The sequence below is a fragment of the Pristiophorus japonicus genome, unplaced genomic scaffold, assembly GCF_044704955.1.
Source record: "Pristiophorus japonicus isolate sPriJap1 unplaced genomic scaffold, sPriJap1.hap1 HAP1_SCAFFOLD_723, whole genome shotgun sequence".
NCBI classification, from domain to species: domain Eukaryota; kingdom Metazoa; phylum Chordata; class Chondrichthyes; family Pristiophoridae; genus Pristiophorus; species Pristiophorus japonicus.
In genome coordinates, this window is record NW_027254638.1 from 177,140 (window position 1) to 193,555 (window position 16,416).

The 16,416-nt window shown below is 54.9% G+C and overlaps 1 protein-coding gene across 2 annotated transcripts in view; it reads left to right on the forward strand.

The window, feature by feature from the left end:
* The first annotated feature begins 540 nt into the window (after positions 1 to 540).
* The window catches only part of LOC139256442 (solute carrier family 25 member 33-like), a 52,660-nt gene continuing 36,784 nt past the window's right edge, over positions 541 to 16,416 (forward strand). Inside the window, exons 1-2 of one of the 2 annotated variants that reach the window (XM_070874220.1) lie at positions 542 to 880; positions 9,303 to 9,482. In XM_070874220.1, the coding sequence (XP_070730321.1) occupies positions 840 to 880; positions 9,303 to 9,482 (221 nt within the window). In that variant the 5' untranslated portion in view covers positions 542 to 839. Of the gene's footprint in view, positions 881 to 9,302; positions 9,483 to 16,416 lie in introns of both variants that reach the window. The other variant, XM_070874221.1, reaches the window with a different exon arrangement.

Here is a 16,416-nt window from a genome sequence, read left to right on the forward strand (position 1 = left end):
CGCGGACGGCAATTGGAATGGGTTGTGTCTTTGCGGAGGAGGGGAGGAGGAGGGGAGGGGTGCCATAACAACTTAATAAGAACATCAGAAATAGGAGCAGGAGTCGGCCATTCGGCCCCTCGAGCCTGCTCCGCCATTTAATACCATCATGGCTGATCCGATCATGGACACAGCTCCACTTCCCTGCCCGCCCCCTTATCCCCTTATCGGTTAAGGAACTGTCTATCTCTGTCTTAAATATATTCAATGTCCCGGCTTCCACAGCTCTCTGAGGCAGCGAATTCCACAGATTTACAACCCTCTGAGAGAAGAAATTCCTCCTCATCTCAGTTTTAAATGGGCGGCCCCTTATTCTAAGCTCATGCCCCCCCTAGTTCTAGTCTCCCCCCATCAGTGGGAACATCCTCTCTGCATCCACCTTGTCGAGCCCCCCCCCCCCCGTCATAATCTTGTGCGCATGGCCCTTTAAGAGTCGTCCGACAGAGCCGGTGCAGAGGGAGGGGGAGGAGGGGGGAGGGGAGGGCATTGGAGCTGTCACACATTCAGGATTGCAGGAGGCCACGAGCCAATGGGGAGGCTGGGACGTGTTCATGTGCAGGGTGCGTGACGGGCATATGAATTGTGTGTGGCAATTGCCGTCTTGAACAACACGTCGTTTGCAGATCACGGGATCGCTGGATTCAAACCACCCGCGCCCCCCCCACCCCGCCAGCCCTTCCCCTAAACCTCCTTCAGTTCCCCCGTCCCCCTTCCCCACCTCACTCATATCGCCAAACCCACCTTCCCCAAACCCCGTTCCCCCAGCTCCTGCAATCAACAGTCGGACCGGGAGGGCCAAGATGTCTCGAGGCGACATGATCTTGCACCTCTTCGCTGGAGGGTAGGTCCCAGACGTGGCGTTGTTTTGCAATCGCGGCTGTTCAGTATGTGACGATGTCTTAAAAAGCTCGTGCGGCACCGTAGGCAGCGGGTACAAATGGGGGGAAACAAATCATTCCCGTCTGGTACTGCACGTAGCGTGTGTGTTAATCCAGCTCCCTCACACTGTCACTCAGTCACCCCTCTCCCCCAGCACCCTGTGTCACTGACTGTATCTGTACTGATGTTAATCCAGCTCCCTCACACTGTCACTCAGTAACCCCTCTCCCCCAGCGCCCTGTGTTACTGACAGTATCTGTACTGATGTTAATCCAGCTCCCTCACACTGTCACTCAGTAACCCCTCTCCCCCAGCACCCTGTGTCACTGACTGTATCTGTACTGATGTTAATCCAGCTCCCACACACTGTCACTCAGTAACCCCTCTCCCCCAGCACCCTGTGTTACTGACTGTATCTGTACTGATGTTAATCCAGCTCCCTCACACTGTCACTCAGTAACCCCTCTCCCCCAGCACCCTGTGTTACTGACTGTATCTGTACTGATGTTAATCCAGCTCCCTCACACTGTCACTCAGTAACCCCTCTCCCCCAGCGCCCTGTGTTACTGACTGTATCTGCACTGATGTTAATCCAGCTCCCTTACACTGTCACTCAGTAACCCCTCTCCCCCAGCGCCCTGTGTTACTGACTGTATCTGTACTGATGTTAATCCAGCTCCCTCACACTGTCACTCAGTAACCCCTCTCCCCCAGCGCCCTGTGTCACTGACTGTATCTGTACTGATGTTAATCCAGCTCCCTCACACTGTCACTCAGTAACCCCTCTCCCCCAGCACTGTGTGTTACTGACTGTATCTGTATGATGTTAATCCAGCTCCCTCACACTGTCACTCAGTAACCCCTCTCCCCCAGCGCCCTGTGTTACTGACTGTATCTGTACTGATGTTAATCCAGCTCCCTCACACTGTCACTCAGTAACCCCTCTCCCCCAGCACCCTGTGTTACTGACTGTATCTGTACTGATGTTAATCCAGCTCCCTCACACTGTCACTCAGTAACCCCTCTCCCCCAGCGCCCTGTGTTACTGACTGTATCTGTACTGATGTTAATCCAGCTCCCTCACACTGTCACTCAGTAACCCCTCTCCCCCAGCGCCCTGTGTTACTGACTGTATCTGTACTGATGTTAATCCAGCTCCCTCACACTGTCACTCAGTAACCCCTCTCCCCCAGCGCCCTGTGTCACTGACTGTATCTGTACTGATGTTAATCCAGCTCCCTCACACTGTCACTCAGTAACCCCTCTCCCCCAGCGCCCTGTGTTACTGGCTGTATCTGTACTGATGTTAATCCAGCTCCCTCACACTGTCACTCAGTAACCCCTCTCCCCCAGCGCCCTGTGTCACTGACTGTATCTGTACTGATGTTAATCCAGCTCCCTCACACTGTCACTCAGTAACCCCTCTCCCCCAGCGCCCTGTGTCACTGACTGTATCTGTGCTGATGTTAATCCAGCTCCCTCACACTGTCACTCAGTAACCCCTCTCCCCCAGCACCCTGTGTTACTGACTGTATCTGTACTGATGTTAATCCAGCTCCCTCACACTGTCACTCAGTAACCCCTCTCCCCCAGCGCCCTGTGTTACTGACTGTATCTGTACTGATGTTAATCCAGCTCCCTCACACTGTCACTCAGTAACCCCTCTCCCCCAGCACCCTGTGTCACTGACTGTATCTGTACTGATGTTAATCCAGCTCCCTCACACTGTCACTCAGTAACCCCTCTCCCCCAGCGCACTGTGTTACTGACTGTATCTGTACTGATGTTAATCCAGCTCCCTCACACTGTCACTCAGTAACCCCTCTCCCCCAGCACCCTGTGTTACTGGCTGTATCTGTACTGATGTTAATCCAGCTCCCTCACACTGTCACTCAGTAACCCCTCTCCCCCAGCGCCCTGTGTTACTGACTGTATCTGTACTGATGTTAATCCAGCTCCCTCACACTGTCACTCAGTAACCCCTCTCCCCCAGCGCCCTGTGTTACTGACTGTATCTGTACTGATGTTAATCCAGCTCTTTCACACTGTCACTCAGTAACCCCTCTCCCCCAGCGCCCTGTGTTACTGACTGTATCTGTACTGATGTTAATCCAGCTCCCTCACACTGTCACTCAGTAACCCCTCTCCCCCAGCACCCTGTGTCACTGACTGTATCTGTACTGATGTTAATCCAGCTCCCTCACACTGTCACTCAGTAACCCCTCTCCCCCAGCGCACTGTGTTACTGACTGTATCTGTACTGATGTTAATCCAGCTCCCTCACACTGTCACTCAGTAACCCCTCTCCCCCAGCACCCTGTGTTACTGACTGTATCTGTACTGATGTTAATCCAGCTCCCTCACACTGTCACTCAGTAACCCCTCTCCTCCAGCACCCTGTGTTACTGACTGTATCTGTACTGATGTTAATCCAGCTCCCTCACACTGTCACTCAGTAACCCCTCTCCCCCAGCGCCCTGTGTTACTGACTGTATCTGTACTGATGTTAATCCAGCTCCCTCACACTGTCACTCAGTAACCCCTCTCCCCCAGCACCCTGTGTTACTGACTGTATCTGTACTGATGTTAATCCAGCTCCCTCACACTGTCACTCAGTAACCCCTCTCCCCCAGCACCCTGTGTTACTGACTGTATCTGTACTGATGTTAATCCAGCTCCCTCACACTGTCACTCAGTAACCCCTCTCCCCCAGCACCCTGTGTTACTGGCTGTATCTGTACTGATGTTAATCCAGCTCCCTCACACTGTCACTCAGTAACCCCTCTCCCCCAGCGCCCTGTGTTACTGACTGTATCTGTACTGATGTTAATCCAGCTCCCTCACACTGTCACTCAGTAACCCCTCTCCCCCAGCGCACTGCATTACTGACTGTATCTGTACTGATGTTAATCCAGCTCCCTCACACTGTCACTCAGTAACCCCTCTCCCCCAGCGCCCTGTGTCACTGACTGTATCTGTACTGATGTTAATCCAGCTCCCTCACACAGTCACTCAGTAACCCCTCTCCCCCAGCGCCCTGTGTTACTGACTGTATCTGTACCGATGTTAATCCAGCTCCCTCACACTGTCACTCAGTAACCCCTCTCCCCCAGCACCCTATGTTACTGACTGTATCTGTACTGATGTTAATCCAGCTCCCTCACACTGTCACTCAGTAACCCCTCTCCCCCAGCGCCCTGTGTTACTGGCTGTATCTGTACTGATGTTAATCCAGCTCCCTCACACTGTCACTCAGTAACCCCTCTCCCCCAGCACCCTATGTTACTGACTGTATCTGTACTGATGTTAATCCAGCTCCCTCACACTGTCACTCAGTAACCCCTCTCCCCCAGCGCCCTGTGTTACTGACTGTATCTGTACTGATGTTAATCCAGCTCCCTCACACTGTCACTCAGTAACCCCTCTCCCCCAGCTCCCTGTGTTACTGACTGTATCTGTACTGATGTTAATCCAGCTCCCTCACACTGTCACTCAGTAACCCCTCTCCCCCAGCACCCTGTGTTACTGACTGTATCTGTACTGATGTTAATCCAGCTCCCTCACACTGTCACTCAGTAACCCCTCTCCCCCAGCACCCTGTGTTACTGACTGTTTCTGTACTGATGTTAATCCAGCTCCCTCACACTGTCACTCAGTAACCCCTCTCCCCCAGCACCCTGTGTTACTGACTGTATCTGTACTGATGTTAATCCAGCTCCCTCACACTGTCACTCAGTAACCCCTCTCCCCCAGCACCCTGTGTTACTGACTGTATCTGTACTGATGTTAATCCAGCTCCCTCACACTGTCACTCAGTAACCCCTCTCCCCCAGCGCCCTGTGTTACTGACTGTATCTGTACTGATATTAATCCAGCTCCCTCACACTGTCACTCAGTAACCCCTCTCCCCCAGCACCCTGTGTTACTGACTGTATCTGTACTGATGTTAATCCAGCTCCCTCACACTGTCACTCAGTAACCCCTCTCCCCCAGCACCCTGTGTTACTGACTGTATCTGTACTGATGTTAATCCAGCTCCCTCACACTGTCACTCAGTAACCCCTCTCCCCCAGCGCCCTGTGTCACTGACTGTATCTGTACTCTTGTTAATCCAGCTCCCTCACACTGTCACTCAGTAACCCCTCTCCCCCAGCGCCGTGTGTTACTGACTGTATCTGTACTGATGTTAATCCAGCTCCCTCACACTGTCACTCAGTAACCCCTCTCCCCCAGCGCCGTGTGTCACTGACTGTATCTGTACTGATGTTAATCCAGCTCCCTCACACTGTCACTCAGTAACCCCTCTCCCCCAGCACCCTGTGTTACTGACTGTATCTGTACTGATGTTAATCCAGCTCCCTCACACTGTCACTCAGTAACCCCTCTCCCCCAGCACCCTGTGTTACTGACTGTATCTGTACTGATGTTAATCCAGCTCCCTCACACTGTCACTCAGTAACCCCTCTCCCCCAGCACCCTGTGTTACTGACTGTATCTGTACTGATGTTAATCCAGCTCCCTCACACTGTCACTCAGTAACCCCTCTCCCCCAGCACCCTGTGTTACTGACTGTATCTGTACTGATGTTAATCCAGCTCCCTCACACTGTCACTCAGTAACCCCTCTCCCCCAGCACCCTGTGTTACTGACTGTATCTGTACTGATGTTAATCCAGCTCCCTCACACTGTCACTCAGTAACCCCTCTCCCCCAGCGCCCTGTGTTACTGACTGTATCTGTACTGATGTTAATCCAGCTCCCTCACACTGTCACTCAGTAACCCCTCTCCCCCAGCACCCTGTGTTACTGACTGTATCTGTACTGATGTTAATCCAGCTCCCTCACACTGTCACTCAGTAACCCCTCTCCCCCAGCACCCTGTGTTACTGACTGTATCTGTACTGATGTTAATCCAGCTCCCTCACACTGTCACTCAGTAACCCCTCTCCCCCAGCGCACTGTGTTTCTGACTGTATCTGTACTGATGTTAATCCAGTACTGAGGCCGTACTGAGGGAGTGCCGCACTGTCGGAGGAGCAGCACTGAGAGAGTGCTGCACTGTCGGAGGGGCAGTACTGAGGGAGCACCGCACTGTCGGAGGGGCGGTACTGAGGGAGCACCGCACTGTCGGAGGGGCCGTCTTTCAGATGAGACATTAAACCGAGGTCCCGTCTGCTCTCTCGGGGTGATGTAAAAGATCCCGGGGCACTATTTGGAAGAAGAGCGGGGGGAGTTCTCCCCGGTGTCCTGGGGCCAATATTTATCCCTCAATCAGCATAACAAAAAAACAGATTATCTGGGTCATTGTCACATTGCTGTGTGTGGGAGCTTGCTGTGCGCAAATTGGCTGCCGCGTTTCCCACAATACAACAGTGAGCGCACTCCAAAAGTACTTCATTGGATGTTAAGAGCTTAGTGACGTCCGCTGGTCGTGAAAGACGCCATATATTTCTTCTTTCTGACCGCTGGAATGGATCGTGACCCCCGACCTCTCCCCCGACCTTGTAGCTGCACAGAACCCAGCCTATGGGTGTTTGAACTCTCCCATACTCTCAACCTGCGACATTCCTGCTGTGTGTGTGTGTGTGTGCGTGTGTGTGTGCGTGTGGGTGGGTGGTGGGGGCTCTGTCCCACACACCAGGAGTCCGCGATCAGGCTAACTCAGCACTAGGCCCGGAATGGAGCCTGGGCCTCTCCTGCTCCGTGTATGTGTGTGTGTGTGTGTATGGGGGGGGCGCTCAGTCCCACACACCGGGAGTCCGCGATCAGGCTAACTCAGCACTAGGCCCGGAATGGAGCCTGGGCCTCTCCTGCTCCGTGTATGTGTGTGTGTGTGTGTGTGTGTATGGGGGGCGCTCAGTCCCACACACCGGGTGCGCGCGATCAGGCTAACTCAGCACTAGGCCCGGAATGGAGCCTGGGCCTCTCCTGCTCCGTGTTTGTGTGTGTGTGTGTGTATGGGGGGGGGGGGCGCTCAGTCCCACACACCGGGAGTCCGCGATCAGGCTAACTCAGCACTAGGCCCGGAATGGAGCCTGGGCCTCTCCTGCTCCGTGTCTGCACAATGCCGTTGACATTTGAGAGCTGTCAGTCGCTGTGGTTGGCACCCAAACGAACTCGCTCACCTCCCCAGGCCTGCACTCAGGAAGGAAACACAGCTGACAGAGGCCGGGGGGGGAGGGGTAGGAGCAGCTTAGAACGAAAGCCAGCTTTAACCCTTTGCTATTCGGAGATCTTCAACGATACAAAGATGGGAGGAAAAGCAATGTGTGAGGAGGACACACAACATCTGCAAAAGGACATAGACAGGCTAAGTGAGTGGGCAAACATTTGTCAGATGGAGTATAATGTTGGAAAGTGTGAGGTCATGCACTTTGGCAGAAAAAAAATCAAAGAGCAAGTTATTATTTAAATGGAGAAAGATTGCAAAGTGCCGCAGTACAGCGGGACCTGGGGGTTACTTGTGCATGAAACACAAAAGGTTAGTCTGCAGGTACAGCAAGTGATCAGGAAGGCCAATGGTATCTTGGCCTTTATTGCAAAGGGGACGGAGTATAAAAGCAGGGAAGTCTTGCTCCAGTTATACAGGGTATTGGTGAGGCCACACCTGGAGTACTGCGTGCAGTTTTGCTCTCCGTATTTACGAAAGGATAGACTTGCTTTGGAGGCAGTTCAGAGAAGGTTCACTCGGTTGATTCCGGAGATGAGGGGGGTTGACTTATGAGGAAAGGTTGAGGAGGTTGGGCCTCTACTCATTGGAATTCAGAAGAATGAGAGGTGATCTTATCGAAACGTATCAGATTATGAGGGGGGCTCGACAAGGTGGATGCAGAGAGGATGTTCCCACTGATGGGGGAGACTAGAACTAGGGGGCATGGTCTTAGAATAAGGGGCCGCCCATTTAAAACTGAGATGAGGAGGAATTTCTTCTCTCAGAGGGTTGTAAATCTGTGGAATTCACTGCCTCAGAGAGCTGTGGAAGCCGGGACATTGAATATATTTAAGACAGAGATAGACAGTTCCTTAACCGATAAGGGGATAAGGGGGCGGGCAGGGAAGTGGAGCTGTGTCCATGATCGGATCAGCCATGATGGTATTAAATGGCGGAGCAGGCTCGAGGGGCCGAATGGCCGGCTCCTGCTCCTATTTCTTACGTTCTTCTTGCCTGGCACTTGTGCGGCCCGAATGTCGCTTGCCAATAATCAAGGGGAGGAGGAGAGAGGGATGGGGAGAGAGGGACGAGGGGACGGGAGAGACCAGGAGGGGTGGGAGAGCGGAGGGGAGGGGAAAGATCGGGAGGGGAGACAGTTTGAGGCAGTGCGTGACTCTCTGAATTCTAGTCCAGCCCTTCTCTCTGTCCCAGATGTGAGGGTGCAGTGTGTGACTCTCTGAATTCGAACAGACCCCACCCCGCTCTCTCTCTCTCTCTCTCTGTCCCAGGTGTGGCGGGGGTACAGCCCTCGACTCTTTGACAAGAAAGACGTGCCTTTATATAGCGCCTTTCACGACCGCCGGACGTCTCAAAGCGTTTACAGCCAATGAAGTACTTTTGGAGTGCGCTCACTGTTGCATTGTGGGAAACGCGGCAGCCAATTTGCGCACAGCAAGCTCCCACACACAGCCATGTGACAATGACCCGGATAATCTGTTGATTGAGGGATAAATATTGGCCCCGGGACACCGGGGAGAACTCCCCCCGCTCTTCTTCCAAATAGTGCCCCGGGATCTTTTACATCCACCCGAGAGAGCAGACGGAGCCTCGGTTTAATGTCTCATCCGACAGTGCGGCGCTCCCTCAGTCCCGCCCCTCCGACAGCGCAGTGCGGCGCTCCCTCAGTACTGACCCTCCGACAGCGCAGTGCGGTGCTCCCTCAGTACTGCCCCTCCGACAGCGCAGTGCGGTGCTCCCTCAGTACTGACCCTCCGACAGCGCAGTGTGGCACTCCCTCAGTACTGCCCCTCCGACAGCGCAGTGCGGTGCTCCCTCAGTACTGCCCCTCCGACAGCGCAGTGCGGTGCTCCCTCAGTACTGCCCCTCCGACAGCGCAGTGCGGCGCTCCCTCAGTACTGCCCCTCCGACAGCGCAGTGTGGCACTCCCTCAGTACCGCCCCTCCGACAGCGCAGTGCGGCGCTCCCTCAGTACTGCCCCTCCGACAGCGCAGTGCGGCGCTCCCTCAGCACCGCACTGGGAGCGTCGGCCTAGATTTCTGCGCTCGAGTCCCTGGACCTTCTGCCTCCGAGGCGGGGGCGCTGCCCGCCCAGCCACGCCTGACTCAGCGCCATCTCTCGCTCTGTCGGCCGCAGGTGTGAGGCTACAGCCCGCGACGCTGTGAATTCTAACCGACCCCTCGCTCTCTCTCTCTCTCTCGCTCTCTCCGATCCAGGTGTGGCGGTACCGTGGGAGCCATCCTGACCTGCCCGCTCGAGGTGGTCAAAACGCGACTGCAGTCCTCCGGATTCTCACTGCATCCCTTCTGCCTCAACCCCGGGGTCCAGCTCTCCGTCACCGGTGGAGGAGTCCTCCGTCCGGCCAGCTTCTCCCCGGGACTGCTGGAGGTCCTGAGGTCAGTCTGTGTTCTTGTGTGGGGAGCGGGGGTGGGGGGGGCGCGGGCTATATTGGCTTCCCGTAATTTATGCGGCTGTGAATTTTCCCGGGATGGCGGGACTGACATATGAGGAGAGACTGGATCGACTGGGCCTGTATTCACTGGAGTTTAGAAGGATGAGAGGGGATCTCATAGAAACATATCAAATTCTGACGGGATGAGACGGGTTAGATGCGGGAAGAATGTTCCCAATGTTGGGGAAGTCCAGAACCAGGGGACACAGTCTAAGGATAAGGGGTAGGACATTTAGGACCGAGATGAGGAGAAACTTCTTCACCCAGAGAGTGGTGAACCTGTGGAATTCTCTACCGCAGAAAGTTGTTGAGGCCAGTTCACTAAATATATTCAAGAGGGAGTTAGATGTGGCCCTTCCGGCTAAAGGGATCGAGGGGTATGGAGAGAAAGCAGGAAAGGGGTACTGAGGTGAATGACCAGCCATGATCTTATTAAATGGTGGTGCAGGCTCGAAGGGCCGAATGGCCGACTCCTGCACCTATTTTCTATGTTTTCTATGTTTCTATTCGCCTGTGTCTGCGCACATTCTGAGGCTGAACTCCAGGATATAGTCGACGTATTCACCGAGACATAGGAAAGCACGGGCCTGACGCTTAACATCCGTAAGACAAAGGTCCTCCAGCAGCCTGGCCTCGCCGCACATCACTGCCCCCCCCCCCGCAGTCATCAAGATCCACGGCACGGCCCTGGACAACGTGGACACAGAAACATAGAAAATAGGTGCAGGAGTGGGCCATTCGGCCCTTCGAGCCTGCACCACCATTCAATGAGTTCACGGCTGATCATTCACCTCAGTACCCCATTCCTGCTTTCTCTCCATACCCCTTGATCCCTTTGGCCGTAAGGGCCACATCTAACTCCCTTTTGAATATATCCAACGAACTGGCCCCAACAACTTTCTGCGGTAGAGAATTCCACAGGTTCACAACTCTCTGACTGAAGAAGTTTCTCCTCATCTCAGTCCTAAATGGCTTACCCCTTATCCTTAGACTGTGACCCCTGGTTCTGGACAACGTGGACCATTTCCCACATCTCGGGAGCCTCTTATCAACAAAGGCAGACATTGGCGACGAGATCCAACACCGCCTCCAGTGCGCCAGTGCAGCCTTCGGCCGCCTGAGGAACAGAGTGTTCGAAGACCAGGCCCTCAAATCTACCACCGAGCTCATGGTCTACAGGGCTGTAGTGATGCCCGCCCTCCTGTATGGCTCAGAGACATGGACCATGTCCAGTAGGTATCTCAAGTCGCTGGAGAAATACCACCAATGATGTCTCCGCAAGATCCTGCAAATCCCCCGGGAGGACAGACGCACCAACGTTAGCGTCCTCGACCAGGCCCAACATCCCCAGCATCGAAGCACTGACCACACTCGACCAGCTCCGCTGGGCAGGGCCACATCGTCCGCACGCCCCCAGACACGAGACTCCCAAAGCGAGCGCTCGACTCAGAACTCCTTCATGGTAAACGAGCCAAAGGTGGGCAGAGGAAACGTTACAAGGGACACCCCTCCCTGATAAAGTGCGACATCCCCACCGACACCTGGGAGTCCCTGGCCCAAAGACCAGTCCCGCCCCTAAGTGGAGGAAGTGCATCCGGGAGGGCGCTGAGCACCTCGAGTCTCGTCGCCGAGAGCGTGCAGAAAGCAAGCGCAGGCAGCGGAAGGAGCGTGCGGCAAACCAGCCCCAATGCCCCCTCCTTTCCCTCGACGGCTATCTGTCCCACCTGTGACAGGGTCTGTGGCTCTCGTACTGGACTGTTCAGCCATCAAAGAACTCACTTTGGAGCAAGTCTTCCTCGATTCCGAGGGACTGCCTTTGATGATGATGATGGTTTGTGGAGCTGTTACTCAGCCATGTGAGGTTCCCAAGAATCAATAAAACCCCAGCCAGTTGATTTTGGGAGATCCAACGCACTCCCATAAGAACATAAGAAATAGCAGGAGTCGGCCATATGGCCCCTCGAGCCTGCTCCGCCATTTAATACCATCATGGCTGATCCGATCATGGACACAGCTCCACTTCCCTGCCCGCCCCCTTATCCCCTTATTGGTTAAGAAACTGTCAATCTCCGCCTTAAATATATTCAATGTCCCGGCCTCCACAGCTCTCTGAGGCAGCGAATTCCACAGATTTACAACCCTCTGAGAGAAGAAATTTCTCCTCATCTCAGGTTTAAATGGGCGGCCCCTTATTCTAAGACCATGCCCCCTAGTTCTAGTCTCCCCCATCAGTGGGAACATCCTCTCTGCATCCACCTTATCAAGCCCCCTCATAATCTTATACGTTTTGATAAGATCACCTCTCATTCTTCTGAATTCCAATGAGTAGAGGCCCAACCTCCTTAACCTTTCCTCATAAGTCAACCCCCACAGGCAGACAAAAAGCAGGAAACTATAGACCAGTTAGCCTAACATCTGTGGTTGGGAAGATGTTGGAGTCCATTATTAAAGATGCAGCAGCAGGACATTTGGAAAAGCAAAATTCAGTCAGGCAGAGTCAGCATGGATTTATGAAGGGGAAATCATGTTTGCTGGAATTCTTTGAGGATGTAACGAACAGGGTGGATAAGGGGGAACCAGTGGATATGGTGTATTTGGACTTCCAGAAGGCATTTGACAAGGTGCCACATAAAAGGTTACTGCACAAGATAAAAGATCACGGGGTTGGGGGTAATATATTATCATGGATAGAGGATTGGCTAACTAACAGAGAACAGAGAGTCGGGATAAATGGTTCATTCTCGGGTTGGCAACCAGTAACTAGTGGGGTGCCGCAGGGATCAGTGCTGGGACCCCAACTATTTACAATCTATATTAACGACTTGGAAGAAGGGACTGAGTGTCACGTGGCCAAGTTTGCTGACGATACAAAGATGGGAGGAAAAGCAATGTGTGAGGAGGACACAAAAAATCTGCAAAAGGACATAGACAGGCTAAGTGAGTGGGCAAAAATTTGTCAGATGGAGTATAATGTTGGAAAGTGTGAGGTCATGCACTTTGGCAGAAAAAAAATCAAAGAGCAAATAATTATTTAAATGGAGAAAGATTGCAAAGTGCTGCAGTACAGCGGGACCTGGGGGTCCTGGGGCATGAAACACAAAAGGTTAGTATGCAGGTACAGCAAGTGATCAGGAAGGCCAATGGTATCTAGGCCTTTATTGCAAAGGGGATGGAGTATAAAAGCAGGGAAGTCTTGCTCCAGTTATACAGGGTATTGCTGAGGCCACACCTGGAGTACTGCGTGCAGTTTTGGTCTCCGTATTTACGAAAGGATACACTTGCTTTGGAGGCAGTTCAGAGAAGGTTCACTCGGTTGATTCCGGAGATGAGGGGGTTGACTTATGAGGAAAGGTTGAGGAGGTTGGGCCTCTACTCATTGGAATTCAGAAGAATGAGAGGTGATCTTATCGAAATGTATAAGATTATGAAGGGGCTCGACAAGGTGGATGCAGAGAGGATGTTCTCTCGAGGGGGGGAGAGACACGGGGGGGAGAGAGAGACACAGGAGGAGACAGAGAGAGACACGGGTGGGAGAGAGAGACATGGGGGTGGAGATGGGGGAGACTAGAACTAGGGGGCATGGTCTTAGAATAAGGGGCCGCCCATTTAAAACTGAGATGAGGAGGAATTTCTTCTCTCAGAGGGTTGTAAATCTGTGGAATTCGCTGTCCCAGAGAGCTGTGGAAGCTGGGACATTGAATATATTTATTCAGAGATAGACAGTTTCTTAACCGATAAGGGGATAAGGGGGCGGGCAGGGAAGTGGAGCTGTGTCCATGATCGGATCAGCCATGATCGTATTAAATCGCGGAGCAGGCTCGAGAGGCCGAATGGCCGACTCCTGCTCTCTTATGACCTACATTGGCTTCCTGTGACATCTGCACCTGTGAGTATTCTTACTGGTTGTTGAGCTGTTGCACTGTGATTGGCTTAGCCAGTCACGTGATGGTCACAAGACTCAATAAAACCCCAGCCAGTTGGGTTCGGAAGATCCAACGCACCCCGTTGCCTCAGCTCTTCTGCTGCTGAAGTCCTCATCCGTGCCTTTGTTACCTCCAGACTTCACCATTCCAACGCACTCCTGGCCAGCCTCCCACATTCTACCCGACGTAAACTAGAGATGATCCAAAACTCGGCTGCCCCTCTGTCCTAACTCGCACCGAGTCCTGCTCACCCATCACCCCCTGTGCTCACTGTCCCCGTGTCCTAACTCGCACCCAGTCCCACTCACCCATCACCCGCTGTGCTCACTGACCCCGTGTCCTAACTCGCACCCAGTCCCACTCACCCATCACCCCCTGTGCTCACTACCCCGTGTCCTAACTCGCACCCAGTCCCACTCACCCATCACCCCCTGTGCTCACTGTCCCCGTGTCCTAACTCGCACCGAGTCCCGCTCACCCATCACCCCCTGTGCTCACTACCCCGTGTCCTAACTCGCACCGAGTCCCACTCACCCATCACCCCCTGTGCTCACTGACCCCGTGTCCTAACTCACACCCAGTCCCACTCACCCATCACCCCCTGTGCTCACTGCCCCGTGTCCTAACTCGAACCGAGTCCCACTCACCCATCACCCGCTGTGCTCACTGACCCCGTGTCCTAACTCGAACCGAGTCCCACTCACCCATCACCCGCTGTGCTCACTGACCCCGTGTCCTAACTCGCACCCAGTCCCGCTCACCCATCACCCCCTGTGCTCACTGCCCCGTGTCCTAACTCGCACCGAGTCCCACTCACCCATCACCCGCTGTGCTCACTGCCCCGTGTCCTAACTCGCAACCAGTCCCACTCACCCATCACCCCCTGTGCTCACTGCCCCGTGTCCTAACTCGAACCGAGTCCCACTCACCCATCACCCCCTGTGCTCACTGCCCCCGTGTCCTAACTCGAACCGAGTCCCACTCACCCATCACCCCCTGTGCTCACTGCCCCGTGTCCTAACTCGAACCGAGTCCCACTCACCCATCACCCGCTGTGCTCACTGACCCCGTGTCCTAACTCGAACCGAGTCCCACTCACCCATCACCCGCTGTGCTCACTGACCCCGTGTCCTAACTCGCACCCAGTCCCGCTCACCCATCACCCCCTGTGCTCACTGCCCCGTGTCCTAACTCGCACCGAGTCCCACTCACCCATCACCCGCTGTGCTCACTGCCCCGTGTCCTAACTCGCAACCAGTCCCACTCACCCATCACCCCCTGTGCTCACTGCCCCCATGTCCTAACTCGCACCGAGTCCCACACACCCATCACCCCCTGTGCTCACTGCCCCATGTCCTAACTCGCACCGAGTCCCGCTCACCCATCACCCCCTGTGCTCACTGCCCCCGTGTCCCAACTCGCACCCAGTCCCACTCACCCATCACCCCCTGTGCTCACTGCCCCCGTGTCCTAACTCGCACCCAGTCCCTCTCACCCATCACCCCCTGTGCTCACTGCCCCCGTGTCCTAACTCGCACCGAGTCCCACTCACCCATCACCCCCTGTGCTCACTGCCCCGTGTCCTAACTCACACCGAGTCCCACTCACCCATCACCCCCTGTGCTCGCTGCCCCGTGTCCTAACTCGCAACGAGTCCCACTCACCCATCACCCCCTGTGCTCACTGCCCCGTGTCCTAACTCACACCGAGTCCCACTCACCCATCACCCCCTGTGCCCCGTGTCCTAACTCGCACCGAGTCCCACTCACCCATCACCCCCTGTGCTCACTGCCCCCGTGTCCTAACTCACACCGAGTCCCGCTCACCCATCACCCCCTGTGCTCACTGACCCCGTGTCCTAACTCGCACCGAGTCCCACTCACCCATCACCCCCTGTGCTCACTGCCCTGTGTCCTAACTCGCACCGAGTCCCACTCACCCATCACCCCCTGTGCTCACTGACCCCGTGTCCTAACTCACACCGAGTCCCACTCACCCATCAACCCCTGTGCCCCGTGTCCTAACTCGCACCGAGTCCCACTCACCCATCACCCCCTGTGCTCGCTGACCCCGTGTCCTAACTCACACCGAGTCCCACTCACCCATCACTCCCTGTGCTCACTGCCCCGTATCCTAACTCACACCCAGTCCCACTCACCCTTCACCCCCTGTGCTCACTGCCCCCGTGTCCTAACTCGCACCGAGTCCCGCTCACCCATCACCCCCTGTGCTCACTACCCCGTGTCCTAACTCACACCGAGTCCCGCTCACCCATCACCCCCTGTGCTCACTGACCCCGTGTCCTAACTCGCACCGAGTCCCGCTCACCCATCACTCCCTGTGCTCACTGACCCCGTGTCCTAACTCGCACCGAGTCCCGCTCACCCATCACCCCCTGTGCTCACTGCCCCCGTGTCCTAACTCACACCAAGTCCCACTCACCCATCACCCCCTGTGCTCACTGACCCCGTGTCCTAACTCGCACCGAGTCCCGCTCACCCATCACCCCCTGTGCTCACTGACCCCGTGTCCTAACTCGCACCGAGTCCCGCTCACCCATCACCCACTGTGCTCGCTGCCCCGTGTCCTAACTCGCACCGAGTCCCGCTCACCCATCACCCCCTGTGCTCGCTGCCCCGTGTCCTAACTCACACCCAGTCCCACTCACCCATCACTCCCTGTGCTCACTGACCCCGTGTCCTAACTCGCACCAAGTCCCACTCACCCATCACCCCCTGTGCTCACTGACCCGTGTCCTAACTCGCACCGAGTCCCGCTCACCCATCACCCCCTGTGCTCACTGCCCCGTGTCCTAACTCGCACCGAGTCCCACTCACCCATCACCCCCTGTGCTCACTGACCGACATTGGCTCCCGGTTAAGCAATGCCTCAATTTCAAAATTCTCATCCATGTTTACAAATCCCTCCATTGCCCTCGCCCCCTCCCTATCTCTG